At 39.3% G+C, this 19,412-nt stretch overlaps 1 protein-coding gene across 3 annotated transcripts in view; it reads right to left on the bottom strand.

Annotated features, from left to right (window-relative positions):
* Positions 1-19,412, bottom strand: part of TNIP3 (TNFAIP3 interacting protein 3) — a 91,487-nt gene that overhangs the window by 15,222 nt on the left and 56,853 nt on the right. For all 3 annotated transcript variants that reach the window (XM_083834958.1, XM_083834960.1, XM_083834959.1), the window contains 7 exons: positions 15,301-15,387; positions 13,685-13,774; positions 12,508-12,573; positions 11,020-11,151; positions 7,448-7,576; positions 3,456-3,572; positions 666-791 (listed from right to left, as the gene is read on the bottom strand). In XM_083834958.1, the coding sequence (XP_083691084.1) occupies positions 666-791; positions 3,456-3,572; positions 7,448-7,576; positions 11,020-11,151; positions 12,508-12,573; positions 13,685-13,774; positions 15,301-15,387 (747 nt within the window). The remainder of the gene's footprint in view (positions 1-665; positions 792-3,455; positions 3,573-7,447; positions 7,577-11,019; positions 11,152-12,507; positions 12,574-13,684; positions 13,775-15,300; positions 15,388-19,412) is intronic.

Here is a 19,412-nt window from a genome sequence, read left to right as displayed (position 1 = left end):
CATCACAGAACATTTTGGTAATCAGCCATTCTTTTAAGACATTGCACAACTTTGTCAAGACAGGAAACCTCAAAATTTCATAATTTTTAAAGGGAGTTGAGAAAGCTCAAAATTTTGCATGCCATGACTTTGCTTTGGCTTCCTGAATGTCTGTGAACAGAATACTGACACTACTCTGAAGAGATAAAAAGGATGTTGCAACAAGAAATTATTCCAGAGGCTGCTCAGCTAATTTGGATGGAGACTTTTTTTTTTTCCTCAGTGATATTAATATTATTCTGTAATTCCATAGCAGAGGTCAGGATTCATTACAGACGCTTTTTATTTCAAAAGCTGGTTTGATGTTACAATTCTCATATCAAGTGCCAGTGAAACAATCAAGAGTCCTCTGGATTTGTTTTTGATTCCCCCCCCTCCATTTTAAGATATGTTTGAAGAGATCTTGCAATAAACACTCCCTTCATGTACTTAATTTGGAAGTTGTCTCTAATCATTTCTCATCTTCTTACTGCATTACTTCAGAATGATTTCATCCCAGGTGGTGACCTCACATAAAATCCAATGTCAATTAATGGAAGCCAGAAAGCCTTGGATTGTGTGGAGAGTGAGAAAATAAAAATAAAATACACATGTGCTGGCAATAGTGACTTTCTTTTGACTCATACCTGAGAGTTTAGTTTATTCAGTTGAGACTGTAATCTCTCGTTAATCTTCTGCAATGCTTCTTTTTCCTCATTAAGTCTTTCTCTGTCAGATCGCTCCTTTCTGAAGTCTTCTTCATATATTTGTACCTGCAATCATGACTATGTGAATTTCAGCAGAGCCACAACAGAAATTTTAATCCACTTTGTTGTATAGTTGCTTTTTAAACAACGGCCAAGCAGTGGGATGCATTCCAAAAGAATCCCTCTTTACAGTCCTGCAACCAAAAGATTTTCCCTCGCTTTTTTTTTTAAATGAACAGTACAAAATGACAATTCCACAGTGGCGTATCAATTGAAACAGTCCACAGCTTCACTGTTTGTAAATAGTCATAATTAAAAGGCTTACTGGGGAATATCCATTTTAACAATTATAAATAAGATACAAAATACTAAAGACATGGATCTTTTTAAGGGATAAACAGTAGTAGAGCAAACATTCTATGATTTTTTTTCCAGTTTTCTTTTCAATTACAAACATCTTTTACTCCCTCCGGTATCTCAGATGCAAGCAGTTAGCATTCTGGTGGAGACCCGAGGTGTTCACACAGCACAAAAAAATGACTTCTATCACACTGTCTGACAGAAGATTATCATTTTATCCAACCTAACGATGAGCAACTGTGATCAAAGAACATCCTGCCTTTTTCATAGCCCACTGAATACCACATGACAAGCTTAGCCTTGAGCCTACCTTGTTTTATGCCTTTGCAGTTGCCTGCAGATTTACCTTTTCTGATGGTCTAACTCTAACAAGAGTGTGGCCCAAAGGATTAAGCTGTGCGAGTAAGTGATAGTATTTAGAGCCACGGCCATATATTTATGACCGTAAGACTTGAACTAGTCAGGACAGTCAAGGAGTTTACACCTTGGCTGAAACACTGTGGAAAGAAACCTATAGTTCTTCAGCTAATGGGCAGGTACCCACCTTGTATGAAGCTGAAGGTTGGTGGCACATTCACTGACAGATAAGGTTGGATTAGATGATCTTAGAGGTCTTTTCCAACCTGAATGGTTCTATTATTCTATAACAACAAAAGCGCACTGGAGTGGGAACTATCATCAGAGCTTTCAGGAGTCCTTTCAGTTGGTCACTAAAGCCTGCCGACAGTCTACTTCCAAAGAATTTGGTTGCTGTGCCTCATGCTCTGCCCCTAGTGTAGACCCAGTTTTGTTTTTTGCTGGCAGCAGTATTATGACTACACGGAAGAAGAAATGTTAATATCTCAGGGAAACAAAAAAAAAAGTCAATGCAGGGCTCTATAAATTTGTATGACCTGCCTGTTGCAGCTAATTTTTGCAAGTTTTTTTTTGGATCTGACGGTCCCCCACTAGATATAACCCCCTTCCTGAATAACAGTGTGTAAAATGAACAAAGGCTTTCTGTGTGGCCGCGTGAAGTCTCAGCTCACAGCCTGTGCCTGAAGAAGGCACGAGCACTACTGACCCTCCAAAACAGAGGCAAAGCAGTCGTTTGCAGACATGTAGCTCTCTTGGACCCCTGTCCACCTATACGCACTTCTTCTTAGTGTTCCCTCATTTCTTCTCTCCTACTTCACTCTCTGCTGTCTCACCTCCCTACTGCTCCCCAGCTGTACAATTTGTTGAAGCTGCAAGGGAGCAAACTTTGTCACAGTTTTGTCATTATATTCTCTTGTCCTGAGAAATAGGGGGACATCTCCCAAGGCATGAATGCCTTTAACTCTTCTGTAGTAGCCAGGGATGGCCTGGTGACCGCCAAGCTCTGGTGAGGCTCTGTCACATTGTGTGTCCCAGGGGTCCCTCCTCCAAACAGTTAGAGCCTTCTGCTCCATTTCGTGCAGAAGGAAGTTTGGACTCAGTGCACTGATTTATACAACTAGAAAAATACAATCATAAAACGGTTGCCCCATGAGAATTCTGAAGGAAAGAAAAAAAAAAGAAAAAAGGTTTACTCTATTTTATTGTGTAGAATGAAATAACTCATTACTGTACAATCAAGTGCAGGATTTTATTCTCCAGCATGTGGCAAGCATTACATTAGAGAGCAAAATCTGGCTCTGCTGTCAAACGTGACAGAAACAAGTATTTTACTCCCATTGAATAAAATTCCCATTCTGATCACATCCATTTGTGTGTCAATAATGTTAGCCCTAACACTGTCCAGGATGACAGACCAAAATTGTTAGATTATCTGAGAAGTATCATGCTTTTAAACAGATTCTTTCATACGTAGAGTGCACAAAGCACTTGAATTGCTCAAAATGAAGATAAAAAAAATACGATTGTCTGTAGTGATTGGTATGCAGGTTATAGATTCAAATGTCTCGCACCACACTTTGAACAACTACAATACCATCACTAATTTTCCAAGACCAGCATTCTCTAGACAATTCATTAAACTTTCAACTTCTACGATATAAGGAGCAGAAGACACAAGCAACAAATTCATCAGTAACTCATGAAGTTTGGCATTCTCTCCGGAGGAAATTCAGTCCCTAGCAGGGAGCTGGCAGGACGCCTCCAAAAATCACAAGAGCCATTCTGCAGCTTGAAATCCTACACAAGAGCTTGCTCCAGTCTTTCGCAAGGAGTGAATTTCACTTTATGGACACTGCTGTGATGACAGCATCTTAGGAAACACCAATTTGAATGGACTACAACTCTTCCGTTCAAAAGTACTATATAGCAAGTCAGCCAGGCACTGTTCTTGGGAGAGAAGGCAAAATCGTGTGGCATGAAATTCAAGCCAGGCTTGCTTCCAGCCATTCTCACCTGCTGCCGGAGAACTTCAAGTTGGGTTCTCATGTCCTCAAGGCTGTTCTTGTCAACCCCCTCTGAAGGAGTCCCAGGAACAGATTGGTGCTTCTTTTGCAGTACATCCTTAAGGGCCTGCAACGTAAAACATCATAGTTACTGTACTGAGATCCACCACATCAGAAAGATTTATTTCTGTGTAAGTGTCCTCTTTAAGTAGAGTCACAGGCTTTTTTCATTCATTCATTTTTCATTCATTTGCAGTTGCTTCAATTATATACAGTGAATATTACGAATAACATCTATGTATGCCTAAGTCCAAATTTCCAAAGTGCCCACACTAGATCCATGAATTTGAGATGGTGTAGTTTAGAAGACTGTGCTTTTACTTAAACTATAACCGACAACTAGCTGTGGAAATCACAGCTGCAAATCTCATTCAGAAATGCCATTTTCCTTGTGCAAATCAGAATTCGAGAAAAACCAAGACCAGTGTCAAAAGACCAAACAACCCAAGAATGTTAAAGTAGCATTCGACTATGCCTATAAATGTTCCTATAGTAAAGTCGGACTGAAACACTTTTTGCACCACGAGTACAAATTTCTTCAGCTGGAACCAAAGTGAATACTCACATCGAGACGAAGTTATGTAGTCTCTATAACTTGTCACTAGAGGGAGTTATGTATACACACACTACACTGAGAATGCTCTTATACTATTTTTCAGTCAAATTCTGCTACATTTCTTTGCAGATTTTATTTATTTAATAGTGTTCCACAGCTGTCCCTTGGACTGGAATAGTTCTTAAAGCATTCTTACCACTTTCTGTCTATAACCACACTTACACATTTCTTATTTACTCTACCACAAACGCTCACATTTCAATTTCAGTGCTTTTCTGCATCTCTCACAGAACATATGGACTCAGCTAATTTCCTCCACTTTAGAAGGTTCCCTTCTTGCTAGTGGTCCCCAGCTCCCCCTGACTGGCCACGCACCACTTGTGTTGTAAGAGAAGGGAGAAAATAACTTAGAGAGGGAAAAGGGAGAAGGGGAAAAAGACAAGCAGGAAAAAAGAGCACCTAAGAAACCCAAGGATTAGTATTATGGACCTCATCTTCCATGAAGTATCAAAAAGGGGAGGAAAAATAGCACTTCCAACAAGGAACACAGAAGAGAAAAATCTGGTGAGCTACTGTCCCTAAGAACAGTGCAGAAGAGGTATACTATTGACAAAGTTTGTATTCCACGTCATAAGGCCATACCTAAATATGGGAGGATGTAGATACAAATAGATCACTGACTAATCTTCCTTTTGTCCCTTCCAGCCACTGCTGATCTCTTTTACAATATGACACTTCAGTGCTCTACACAAATAGCAAAACAAATAATAAAAACAAGTTTCACATCAGCTTTTAGGTTGGGAGTGGAGGGTCAGAAGACACAAGTGTCAGTGAAGTTTTTGTTATCATGATTCTAGGCAGTGAGCTGCAAGGTATCGTGAGCTGTATGTTACAAAAAAGTTGTAAGAGCTTCTTTCATTATAAAAATGGGCACAAGCAGAAAGGTAATACACAGTGATGCTGTGAGCAAGACTAAAAACTGTATTACCCAAGAAGGAGGATAATACAGCTCTGTGGCAATGGCAGGATGGCCACCAGCAAGGAACAAGTGAAAATGAGAAAGACCTCGCAGCTCACTGAGTTAAACTCAGCTTAACTTCACACAGTGTTAAATAATGTTCATTTAGAAATACTGAAAACTGAAACCTGAAATTGCAAGACAAGTAGCACAGAGTTTTTCTTACATATATATATATTTATGTATTTTTTTTAATCGAAAAGGAAACTGTATAAACTATATTACTGAAAGACAACCCACTTGGTTTTCAAAGTTATGAGAAGGATGTGGTCCATGCAACTAGCAATCCCTTAATCTAACCACACGAGTGTGCCAGGTTTGGGAAGAAATTTTGAAGAGAAAAGCCTTACAGACATGAGAAATGGGATGAAGTAAAGCAGAGTTTAACCTGATAATCTTTCATTTAAAAAAAAATAATAATTTTAAACAGATTTTCTTAATGGGGAAATTACAGCCTATCAGTCCGTGTTTGAATGACACAACTGAGATGGTGCTGAAGCAAAGTTATCAATTAAGTCAGAGAGAAATTTGTCTAGTACTTGAACTATAAGGCAAACAAGGAAACTGCAACAGGAAAGCCAACAGTCTTGGGATATGGCATTCCAAACTATTGCAACAACACTTTCATATGGCAAACATCAAAGTAGGATCAGAACAAGATCTACATTTTGGGTACTCTGGATGACCAGATCAATGCTGGATGAAGCTGGAAGTAAACAAGTTAATGTACTTAAAAACAAGTAGTAATATCTTCCATAATCTGGGAATTAAGCATCTTAAAATGACTGATATGCAAAACCATGCATATTAGCAAGCAGTTATATATTTAAGGGAACAAAAAACTTGGGTCAGTTTAGCTACTGTCCTGTACTGAAAATATGCTTGCTCCACATTGATATAGGTAAAGAGCAAGGGTAACAGCAGGAGTGAAGCAGATTTTTTTGATACTGCTATCGAAAAAAAAAAAGTATATCATCTGGCCAAAATAAATTAAATAAATAATTGAATAAAATTAAATGGATTAGATGAAATAAATAAAACAAATTAAATATTAAATAAATTAAATAAAAAAATTAAACCCAACTGAACTGGATGAAAGTGTCTAATAAAAGAAGGGTTACAGCTCCAGAACAGCTTTCCAACCGAAGTAACGCAGAAGGAGTTTAAAGTATTTTTGAGGTTAAAGTATTTTTAAGGTAGAAGTTTGATTTAGGAAAATTTGTAAGCACTTGAAGTCACTGAAACTGCAATAACAGGGCTACTAGACTTATAAGGGCACAGTCTTACATGCATTCATGAGATCTGAAGGATGCAATTACACAGGAAATCAGTAAAGCAACACTCATGTGAGAAGCTATGTTGCATAAAACTGATGTTTCATTTAAAAGTATGGTTTATTCACCTACATCTTAGTTCCAACAACACTGTAAGATTCTAAAAATAAAATAAAATACAAACAAGATATGTAATGAAAGTTACAGAAGTTTTTGAGCAAGTCTTGCCAACGCATTTCAGAATGAGCTAGAGATCATAAATTGCCAGATATTTTAATATGGCAACATTACTTTTTTGCCCTGACTTTCACACATTCTGGTCCTCCAATTTATGCTTCACTTAAAGATATACAGCAATGGTTACTGCAGTGCATTTCCTCAGGAAGCATTTGTGGTTCACCATGAAATACAGAATTGTTAGAAAACACCCACTGCTTTATGTGATCTTTTGATTAAACAAAGTTACATTTATTACTTTCCCTCAGTTAAAAAAAAAAAAAAATCCCGAGCTATTTTATGGCAATTTCCTCAATGAGATATACACACACACACGCACACCTACAAATATATATACACACTCATGTATGTATGCATGCATATAAGAAGACTGAAGCATATGTCTTGTGAAGAGAAGCCATTCTCAGACAGAACATATGTAAAACAACAGTTTTTAAACTGTCTGATTTTTTTTTTTATCATAGTGTTCCACTGGATGTGCATGAAAACAGCTTTGTGCCATTTCCCCTTTCCCTTTTGTTTTAAGGAGGGGAAACCTAGAAAGAACATAATTATGATAGAGAGAAGTTTCACAGAAGAAGCCAAAGATTTTCTTAATTTTCTTCTTTACAGTGCAAATCCTACAACCTGCCAAGAGCAGCATGAACAGGTATTAGCTAAATTCAGTTCTTGCTTCTTCCCCCAGCTCTCTGAATCTATGATCTATAGATTAGCAGTGATCGTTAAGTTTGCTACCATGGACAGATTGCTCACCCAAGGAGTGAAAATAAAGTCATCAGGTAGTGTTAGTGCTTAACATCAGAGACCCTAGAATTAAAGGGAGAAGTCCTAGTCTCTGGCTCAACTCTTGCTCATACCTTATTAAGACGACTTATTTCACACTCATAGTGTTCTTGTTTTCTTATCATTGAGGCGTTCTTCTGCTTCAGGAGCTTGTTCTCTTCCTTCATGTCATGCAGGACTTCACTGAGAACCTTTGTTTCTTTCTGGGATGCAAAATACAGAGAAATGCAGATGGAACCATTTTTCAAAAACAATTTTCAAATAATCTGCTGCCTGGCAGATGTGCTGAATTTTTGGCGTCCCAAACACAGCTGGGAAGGAAAGCAACAGGAAGACGGATGGTTAGGAAAACCCAGATATGATAAAGTCTGTTGAAATTGTTTTGACCACTCACCATATGATGAGATAGAGGCAACATACCAGAATAAATTCCTGCTCTCTTTAATCTGCAGTTGCATAAAGGCATGAAAAAGCTGGCAGGCCAAGGCAAATGGAAGTGTACAAATGACCATCCCAACCCTGCATTAGTTGCATCTACTCAATGCAACACCAGGGCTAGAAGCAGCTGGAGTCCTAGCCACCCCCAATATCATACAACATTGGAGACAAAACCACATCTCTGAATCATTCATCGTGATGGCTTTTCCCACTACTCAAGAGACTGAGGCAGGCCTCAGCCTGCTCAAGAATTACCAAGCTACCAACTGAGGCTTGAAACCCACTTTTTTTTTTTAAGCCCCATCACAGTTGTTGTCTTGAGCTCAACCCTTCTTAGTGTGTGCCTACACTGCTTCCATCCCAGCAACCACCATGAAGATGTTCCTATTTGCAACAGGACTAATACTAGTCTTTCAAGATGTTATTATACAAATTAGTAGGACAGATTTGCCAAATTAAGTTTGATTCACTTCTCCTATTGCTTTCAGCACAGCTATTTTCAATTTACAATGAGGGAAGCTAAGATTCAGATCAGAGCCTGAAGTAACTGGCATTGTGTAAGCCTCCCTCCTTTCTCTCCAGGGTAATGCATTCCTGGCTAGCTTGCTTTTGTCGAATTGTCTTAGAGAAAGCTGTTTAGATATTTGAAACAGAGTGACTGTTCTACGACAACAACAAAAAACCTCAAATATTCCTCTGCAGCTGCTTTATGTGATAAAGAAATGAGATCCAACAATCACACACACACGACACCGTACGCACGCTTTCTTTCTGTGCAACAGCCCTATCTCTGTGCAGCCAGCTACTAGGTATTTTCCCTCTGGGCTCACGAGAAGTGAATCACTGTGCACATCAAGCCACTGAAAAACACCCCTGAGAAACTGTCCCATATGCAGGAGGTAGCCTTATTTTCCTTTGTTCTAGACTACTTGGAACATTTCTGTAAGGAACTCTCTCAGGGGTTAACTCAAGTTGGCATGTCTCTGTATGCCTTAAGATATTAAAAAACAAACACACACTAAAATCCTTGTAGGTTTTTAGCTATATTCTGCTCTTTGCCATCCCCTTTTCCGCTCTCCTAGCACACATTCTCCTTCTCCGAAGCGGACAGCTTGGGGAATACAGACATTTATAATGAACCCAAACACAGTTTGTTTGGGTTTTTGAACCATCTGAATTCTTAGTCTTATTGCTTCTTATTCAACACTTAATCTTAGGTTTTATGGCTTCTTTACCATAAGTCTTTGATTACCATCTATGGGCACACAGTTGAGCCCAGAGAGAACAAAATAATTTAAATCTCCAAAACAGCCAGTTTTCATCTGTGGGCCATGGAGGACACGCAAACAGATAACTTTTAATTCACAACATTGTCAGTGTGACAGTCATACCTTCAGACGCACCAAAAAAGAAAAATAGCCCCATCAGACAAAGATGCTTTGCTGTTGCTGGTTTTCCCATATGGCTCATGGAAGCTACTCTGAATAAATAAATTTAAAAGGTCCTGTCAGGCTGCTGGATTAGATAAGCAATTAGAAAACAAACACCTTATTACTGTGCTCTGGCAATAACCTTCTGCAGCCTATGCCAGCTCCATGGCAATAGGGAGTGAAGAAGAACATTAAAAAAAAAAACCTGTTGCTATCTTCTAAGAAAATAAAATATAGAGAAAGATACATATATAATACTATATATATTTATATATATAAAAAATATAAAATAAATGCAAGTATGAAGAAAGTTAGATGCTGTAGAAAAAAATACAAAGCCCTACAAAATTAATCGTGATACATCTGTCAGCCTAGGTCCCTTCGGCATGCTGAACTTTAAAGCAACAGACCTACTCGTGTGTTTTCAAGCTGAACAATTTTAAGCATTTCTCTGATTTGTCCCTTGGAACTGCTTTTTCTTCACCTAGCCATGTGGGCAGCACAGCATAACTTGATGTGGATATTACAATTTATGATGCTCATTCAAAATTCTCTACTTTTAGCAGCTACATCTGCAAAGGTGTAGATCTCCTGCATCCTTGCAGGGCATCCAACAAGTAAAGAAGTTCAAAAGAAATAGAAGCACTTAGTGGCTGCCATATAATTTTTAGAGAAACTGCTGTTCTAAAGCTGGTATGCCAGGCAGGTTGACCTGTCCCCGTAAGAGATTTTTAGAGTATGTAGTTACCTTGTTCATTATTCTCGTATGTAGAAAAACAATTTGCGAGTGTACTGCTCATCGTTACCTTTCCAAAGAGTTACCTATTTTTCACAGCTATCATTTATTAAAAAGGTTGACAGTAAACATCTTAGTAATATGAACAGGAAGATGGATTGTCTAGCATTGACTGTATATTGAGGGCAAATACAGGCCGTGATTAAACAAGTTCATGACGTGGTTTGCTTTGAAGCATGTAAATAGGCCTATTCGTTGGAAACCAAGCACATGTTTACCCATGTTGTAATAGTTAAGCAAGTAAGACAAATGTTCTGCCTATGAAAATAAAAGTTAAGGGCTTTACACTTTTTTTTTCCTACAGCAGCTATCGTATATTTTATCTGAGAATGGAAGTGATGTGATTGCCACTTGTCTTCAGGTTTGTTTCACATTATCAAGTTTCCCATGAGAAAGGAGAACCTTGCCTTCAGCTGTCAGAGCAGCAGTCAGAAGCTCTTACAAGAGGTTATGAAGTGTGTGTTACCATGAAACAGAATGAGAATAGTTACTGTTCACTCTCTGGTGCTTGCCAGATGGGGCAAAGACAACCTTTTCTGTATATTTGGTATAACTTTGCTGATCACTTTGGTTGGTGGGTTTACTTTGGTGGGAATTTAGCTTCAGGGATCTGACTTTTTATTGTTGAGCATTTTATACGATATCTGCAGCTTTTCCGTTTAAAATTGTGGTAGCATTTTCTTTCTCTGACACAAAGAAATTCACCCTAAAAAGAATATTCAGGAAGAAAATATCTGAACTATGCACATCAATCTGCTCTTTATTCCTTCTCACACACACTACTGCTGTGTGGTCTGACAATTTCTACAGAAATGACTGCCTCACAATGCATAGTTCTCTGATCAAAGAGAAGATCAGCCACTGCTTTGGGCACAATATTGATGAGAACCCAGCACCACCATCTACTGGGTCTGCAACAGCCCATGCTGTGCACTTAGTAGAAGAGAGAGGAAAGACACTGGGTGACAGTGCACCCTCCTACCATTTCCTGTGACGGCCTGTCTCTGCCCAGGACTTGCAGCCTCTCCTTTTCTGGAGGATGCCGATGTCTCTCTTCCTCCAGCTCACTGACTCTCCTCTCTGACGTGTCCAGTTTTGTCTTCATTTCTGCCAGCTGAAAAGCAAATAATGTACCATGGTGGGCTGACGGTGCATCCTGAAAGGCACAGCACCCCAAAGGTGCTCCCAAATCCTTTCAACTCTCAGCAGATTAGTGTAAAGGCATGGATCTGGTTGGGTGTAAAGTGCCCAATCACTTACTCCTCCCCCCAAACCCTGCTGCTCTGTTTGTAGGGGAGACTCTTAATGATTTAGGGCAATTTCTCTCATGGTGTTAACTCAGTTGGCTCTAGCACTGATTTTGCTGCCAAAGCACAGCTACCATGGGGCTGTTCCTGCATATGAACTCTCCATTTTTAATGTTCTTTTTCTTTCCCTTTGCAACATGGACTGCCTCGGCACTAGTATGCTTCCAAAGCAATCTAGCCAGAGGCATAAAACTGTCCCATATTAAATGAGGAAGAGACATTTGAATTCTCTTTGCAAAAAAAAAGTCAAGGAAGAAATGATCCAGATCTCAGTAAAACTTACTGGAAAAAATTAGAGAGAAAATTTTCCTGATAAGCACATGAGACCACTTGGCAAACTTCCTTTTCATAGAAGGAAATAAGAGAAGTGTCGGTTTATGAACCAACTTAGTTTTTACAATACCAAGAAATATTTTAAGCAGCTAGCTTTGCTAGGCAGTTGATTATAATGTCTGCAGCTAATATGCCACAGAGCTGCAAACAATGAATGAAAGCTATGACAATGGCATCTTGTCAAAAAAAAAAAAAAGGTAAATAAGTATTTATTTACCATTTACTTTTTATATTATGAGTATTTTAATATAAAATTAATACTTTTGTGCGGAGCAGTTTCTCAAAGGCAAAAAGTCTCTCTTCTTACAGAAGGTGGCATTCATGGAAGACTTACCTGAGAGCTCCCCCATTACAGAGAGCCCTGGTGACTTTCTAGGCTTCCTAAGCCAGAATGAAAATTACCACAACAGATGGGACAACTAACAGACGTGTGACAAAGTGGATCAGTGGCTGGACACACCAGACACTGCAGGCTAATTTTCAGGTCATTCTGCTCTGAAGTCTGACCTTGTGGAAGGCATGAATACCTCTGCTGTCATGTCCACCCATGGTTCCCTACTAATTTAGACACAGCTTGCTTGTCTATTCTCTGCTTATTTGTCCCACTGAAGACTGCAAATACATAAACTTCACTTTTATGTAATGTGATTTTATTTTATTTAGGTATTTTACCTCTGTAAATGAAAGACAGAAGACAAAGTAAATATGATGATTGTGCCCACATGCCCACTCAAGGTACTACCACTACAGCTATGGCTGTTTGGTTTTTAAGCACAGACTTAATCATCAGATAGCATTCATATTCGAATAGAAGCAGTTAACATTGTTACCTGTTCTTCATAAAGCTGTTTCATAGTTCTAAATTGATGATCCCATTGTTTGTTCACCTCTAGAAGCTGTAATTATCAGGAAGAAACAGTAAATAACCCTCATTTCAACACTGTCAATATATAAGAGACTGATTCTCTAGCTATGAGTGTTCACAACCTCTTTGTTATCTGGACAGTCCATTTCAAGAAAAAGTAAACAGAAAATCCGGTGAGCTTTATGGCTCATGTGCCATTTCTATGTTATTTCAGCTAAGGCAGATGAATGTTCAGGAAGTAACATTCAAGAAAGATGCAAATATAAAATAAACTATAGGTGAATCATTTGCAACACTGTACAAATCCCAAACTGCAATTCCTAAATGGCTAAGGACGTTTTTGTTAGTTTGCTTTAAGTTACATAAGCATATTTGCAATTAGAAGGTCACCAGCTTCAAAACAGTGAATTGAAGACGCCTATCAACTGCAATTACAGCTGGGTGCAAACCCTGCTTGCCTTTTTCAGTACCACTAAACTGAGCAAACGTATGCATGGAAAACAGGGAAGATTGGCAAACACCATGCATAAAATTGGTATGAGTGAAGTCAATGTGTGTGCATTTTTATTGGAGAAGGCCAAATAGGTTTCCCAGAAGTGTTTTGATTTGTAGGATGCATGGTGACTCTTTAGGATGCTCAGAAATAGAATAGCTTCCAGTTTGCTGATACCTGTGGTAGAACTCCAGTTGCTACTACTTACAGTTATTCCTTGGCCTTTACCACAGTGATCATTATGAAAGTTTGCCCTTTGTGACATATAAATCTCCACTCTTATGGATTTATAACTGTGTTACAATATTTGGTCAACATTTGTTTTTAGGAACAGTTCTCCAAATGTAACTGCCTAGATATAGGAACTATAGGAACTAATTTAAACACAAGTTTAAGTGCTTGCATGCTTCAGGCTGTGAAGAAATGAGAAGTGGAAATTCTCCAGATAGAAATTTCCTCAAAAGAATGGGGGATGAGATTTCCAGAGAAGAAACAGAGCTCTTGCTGCACTGCCTGATGAAACCAATTGCTGCTTAAATACAGCGTAAATAATATTCAATGATTTCTTGCCATGGAAATGTTACTGAACTTGTAATGTCTATCTTAGGTTATAGCTGTAAAGGTTAAGGGTAGGTAAACTTAAGATTACCTCTCGTCTCTGTCTTTCCAGTGAGAGAATCTGTTGTTTCAGAGGATTGGCTAATAGAGTCTTCTTTTTGGTCAGTACTATGTGCTTCGACTAGACAAAAAAAAAGTTCAAAAATGAATACTTCTAGCATCCCCTCTTCAAGTCATGATTATCATATAAAACTCCCATCCACCCTGCCACCTGCAATGTAAAGAAAGTGACATAGCAACATTTTCTTATAGTGTATTTGCTATCAGTATCTTAACACCTGCCGACAGCAGATTCTGAAGCGTACATCTGCTTTAACCCTGCTTAGCCTGTGTTTCAGAGCCATTATGCAAACGGGTGGTGAAATAAACGAAATTAGGTCTCATTGCACCATCTGAGGTATAGAACACAAAACAGGCTTTTAATTATCTTACAGATGGTAATACAACTAAATAGTAAAAGCGCAAAAGTTGAGCATAAGTTAAAGTGGGCATAAGTAATTCCCTTCGTTTACAAGAACTAGAATAATTAGTAGTTTTGCGCCCGGTAAGTGTTTGCAGGCCTGCAGCAATAATCTTTAGCACAATGGGTTCAAAACAAGCAATACAGAAAATGAATAGGCTATTTGGAGCAATTAGGAAAATCGGTCCAATCTGCAATTGTTTGATTTAACTTGGAGTTTTGTCCATGAAGGACAACAGCAGCTAAGCCCTCGTTTTTGTAATGGCAATGACAAATATCATAATTTCCAAGAAGTTTCCACGAATTCTCATGAAGACAAACATGTGATATACATATATATATAAAAAGAGAACTGGCTTGGATAAAAAGCACACGTTCATAAAAATCCATTTGGTCAGATACGTGGTCAGGGATATTTTTTTTCTCCCTAGTCTGAATTCTAACCAATACATGAGAAAATGGGGAATAAAAGTGTGAGCACTTCTAACGTCTTATGTCTCCTGAAATTAATTTATTTTCTTCAACTAGAGAATTTAATGCCAACAATAATGAAGAAGATCACAGAATATTTCTACTGTGTCTTTTCATATGCATAAATCCTGGGCATGTATTCACCCCCAACCAGTCCTGCAAAGCTCTAATGTTGGAGCACTCAATTTCCATGTCAGAAAAGAATCCCTCTTCCTGTAGAAGTTCATCAACATGTTTAAATTAAAGTATCTGAAAAAATTACATGGTAGTCAGTGGAATTAGTCATGTGTTCAGGATCTGGGCCTTAGGCATATATTTAGGTGCAGAAAGAGTCTATTAAAATCAATATGACAACTCACAAATCTAAAAGTTACAAATACATTCAGCAAATTGGTTTGAATGCTGCTCAGAGTTGCTGGGTCACTAAAATGAACCACTTTCTACCTTTTGTGTAATAACAAATCAAAGTGACCAGATTACTTCTGGGTGGGAGGAAGAAGGGGGGAGGGGGGAGGAAGACTTTCTAAGAATTTCATATCTAAAAATATGTATTATTTCCTCTACTTTAAAGCAGCATAAATCATTCAGATGATTCTACTGGAACACACAAATGAGCCTATAACTGTCCATCTATAAAGTGACATGTACCTGCACCAGGTGAAGCCATGTCTGCTACACAAACAGCACATCAGAGGAGAGCCAAAACATTCACTTACTTCGCGCAGGTCTGCTGGAGCTTCCATTTCACTCACATCTGCCCACGTGCATCCAAGACGGCCTTGAGCATTTGTTTCACTGCGGGTCTTTGAAAGAGACAGCAATGAAACAGGTATTTTACGTCCCTTAAAGGAGTGGAGGGAAATGCACAAAGACGCAGAAGATACACAAGTGCTGCCCGTGGAAGCAGCAGAGACTAAAACCTAGGTGGTGGAATTCTGATTTTAACCTTTTCCTCCTTCCTAGCTGGGGCTTCCCAGAATGGTTCAAGCACACTGCCTATGACTAATACGCCAGGCAAGGCAGCACTCTGTGTACTCTAGATGCAAATTGCAGTCGACTGGCCAGTTTGCCCCTGAGAGAGGAAGTTGCATGTGTAAGGGAAGGAAGGGTACATTTTTCAGTAAATAAGACAACAGGGTTTTCTATCCCTGTTTCCAGTTGTAGCAAAGCACTTATGTAAGTATGGCAAGTATTAACTGACAGTAAGACAGCGTGAACTGCCATGACAGAAAAAGTTAGTGTAGTGAGTCATGCTTCGAAAAGAGCAATAGATAAGCTATGACAAAGAGGACACCCCTACAAAAGCCAGGATGTCTAGGGGAACACTGTAACTGGAAAACCGATTTACTTTCCTTGAAGAAGAGCTGCACAAAAATGCAGAATGCCACATTTTGTTCTTCTCTTAAGGACCTAGTACTTGCCATTCTAGTCACTTACCCTACCTGATCATGGACCTAGCTTTAAGGTGCTCAAGTCTTAATGCTTCAAACTTATGTCTTCGTTCCCCATTTGGAAAAAGAGGCTAAAGTTGCCAAGTTAAACTCACGGGAAAGATTAACAATTAAAAGGCGTCCACAGACTTTTCACATCCAAAATGAAGAGAAAAAAAGAAAAGCATGAAGCATTTCTGTCTTCAGCCATGGAATTCTGAATAGCGATGGATTTGAGAAGGAAACTTGAAAGAAAAATAATTTTCCGTATTGTGGAAAGATCCCTGGGTCTGAGGTCTTTTTTCAGTGAGGGCAGAAGTTGTTTACTTGCTCTTCAAGAAACAGAATTAAAGCTAGCTTGTGAAGTTTGACATACATAAATCTTCAGAAAATAACATAAACCTTCAGGAGATCTTTAGACAAACTAAAGTAATCCTGTGAAATGGTGGCATTTAATAGCCACATTCCAGATTTCTGGTTCACAATGTGTGACTAAGCAAATCCTGTTTTGCAAAAATAAAAAGCCCAGTTTGGAAGGAACCTACTGTTTTAAAATAATTGCACATGAAATATATCCTCCCCACTCTGTTGTTCTTCTTAATTGTTCTCTTTTATGGAGAGGCTGCAAAACTTGTGGGTTATAAAGAAAGAAGTTTAAAGACAGATTTTATTTTAGTAGAGGCATTTTAGATTCTACATGGGAGGCATTCTACCCATCAAGAAATAAAACGATTTCATCTGTACCTACACCAAAACCAGCCTTTGAATACATATCCCTTCCAGATGCAGCATTGGTTTAAAGAAGGGAAAAAAAAAAACAACTATCTAGGTATGGTAGATAATGCAGCAGCAATTCTGCATTTCTTGACATTTCTCCTGTGATTAATGTATGGTGAGAAACACATTCAGTTAAGTGTCATGCTGCCAAACAAACCTCTCCATCACCTAGGCAAAATTAAGTGAAACAGGGAGGACATCTTCTGGAAAACAGGCAGGCGATAAGGCCAACTTCTAACGAATGAACACATCACACTAAGTCAGAGAAAGTAGTGATAGTTAAACTGTACAATCCCTTTAGTGGGGAAGAAAGTGGAAACAATGCATTTTAAAAATGAGACTGAGTATTGTAATGGAGTTATCTAAAGTTGATGTCAAATCAAAGCTTATCCCTAAGGATTTTGAGGCTATGGGCAAAAGTAGGTAAAAGCCCTATCATACATGTGAGAAAACGGACCAACCGAGTGCTAAAGGTCATCCAGATGTTAGCGTCAGATTACAGAACAAATGACATCTCACCCACAACCTGTGGCTGTCACATCCGCTTCTGCAGCATCCATCAGCAGGGTGTCTGCATAATTTGGTGTTCTCACACACTAGAGAGTGGAAAACTACTTTCAGGACTGAAGTTACTGCATATGAAGAGTCAAGAGTCAGCTGCTGAAGGAGAGGCACTAGTCACGAGTGACATGAACACTACCTTTCACCTTCCCACAATATCCCACTGCCTCCTGCTATGCCTGCCACAGCCCTGTAGATGATAAACTCGTGGAAATAAGAGTCTGACTTGGTCTGCATAGCACTAACACTGTGCAACTAACTGATTCATTAAAACACAACCAGGAAACATCTGCATTTCATGTCTGCTCTCATGGGCAATGATTCTTAAGCCCGGACAACTTCCCTTACTGCAGTTCCTATGGTGAGCACAGCCCCATCCCCATTCCAGCAGCAGCCTAACTTTTGGGAGAAACAAAGTCTGAACCACTGCATTTATGGTCTGGCCTATAGGGTAAAACCAGCCCTGGTTACTGAGTTCTTTGACACACCACGCAGTGGGGTGCTATGTGAGGTGCAGTCCCCCACAGTGGGGACAGAAGAGCAAACTGAAAACACAGCCCTGCTTATGAGTCCTGACTGCCACCTGAGAGATGTTGGTGCTCAAATCATTCTGCAGAGAGGTTGAGGATTAAGTCCCTGAGATCACACAGTTGTTATCACTGATTAGTTCAAAACCTGGAAAGCTGGGTGGGCACTAGGACCCTAAGTCCTTAATTGTTAATACCTTAATGACCCTATTAACAACTACTGAGAGTAAATGATTATCTCTTGGACTGGAGGATTTGAAGCTTTCAGAGGCTATCATGGGATGTAGTACAGGGCTGTGATCTCAGAGGCTGCAGTAAATCTCAACTAATTCTCATTCTTTTCAAGTCCTCTTCAGCCACAATTAATGAAAATATGGCAAATGTTAATATTTTAATATTATTTTGTGAAAGGTATGGATTTCAGCTGAAGAAGCACCTTGATGAGAGCTGAAATCTGTATGGATTTTTGACTAGTTACATCCTGCATATCCACATTAAAAACAGTGACAAATTTTCTTGTACCATCTTGCTCTTAGCTATTGCTTTCCACTACAGGGATTTTATTCAATATGACAAAATAGAACTGACATCAATTACTCTTCAGTATGTAGCTAGGCAAACAGCGTTCATATGGATAATGCTAGTGCTCCTTCAGACAGTGCACAAAGTCAACTGCCTTTTAAGAGATTTATAGGAAATCCATCCAGCTCAAGGGCTAGAACATGCTGCTAAAGAGCAATGGCGCTGTTCAGTTGTGTGAGTAGCTTGGTGGGAGATAGGTATCTTGTTCCCTCCCTCGCAAGTGTTTTTCTGTTTCAGTTAGCACATAAGAACAGTACTATGCCATGGAAAGAGAAGAGTGTATCTGGAACCTGTAAGAACAGAAGAAAAGCCAATGAGTAGGGAACAAAAGTTCAAGCTCTTCAGAAGTGCTGGTCTTCTTCCAATGAAACCTGGGAGAGGTTGAAGTAAAGATGTTGTCTCTCTCTGGAGGGAGATGATTCTCACCCTCTACTCTGCATTCATGAGACCCCACCTGAAGTACTGTGTTCAACTTTGGGGTCCCCAGCACAAAAAGGACATGGACCTATCAGAGAGAGACCAGAAGATGGTCACAAGGATGACTGAAGGGCTGGAGCACCTCTCCTTGTGAAGACAGGTTGAGAAAGCTGGGGTTGTTCAGCTTGGACAAGGCCCCTGGAAGACCTTATATCAGCCTTCCAGTACCTAAACAGGGCCTACAAGAAATATGGAAAGGGATTCTCTCAGGGATTGTAGTGATAGGACAAGGGGGAATGGCTTTAAACTAAAAGATGGTGTATTTAGATTAGATCTAAGGAGGAAATTTTTCACTCAAAGGGTGGTGAGGCCCTGGCACAGGCTGCCCAGAGAAGCTGTGGATGCCCCATCCCTGGAGGTGTTCAATACCAGGCTGGATGGGGCTTTGAGCAACTTGTTCTGGTGGGAGGTGTCCCTGCCCATGGCAGCAGGGCTGGAATTAGATGATCTTTAAAGTTCCTTCCAACCCAAACC

Source organism: Anser anser (genome assembly GCF_964211835.1).
Source record: "Anser anser genome assembly, chromosome: 4".
Classification (NCBI taxonomy): domain Eukaryota; kingdom Metazoa; phylum Chordata; class Aves; order Anseriformes; family Anatidae; genus Anser; species Anser anser.
The sequence above is the reverse complement of the archived record's forward strand: the minus strand, read 5'-3'. Positions and strand labels throughout refer to the sequence as shown.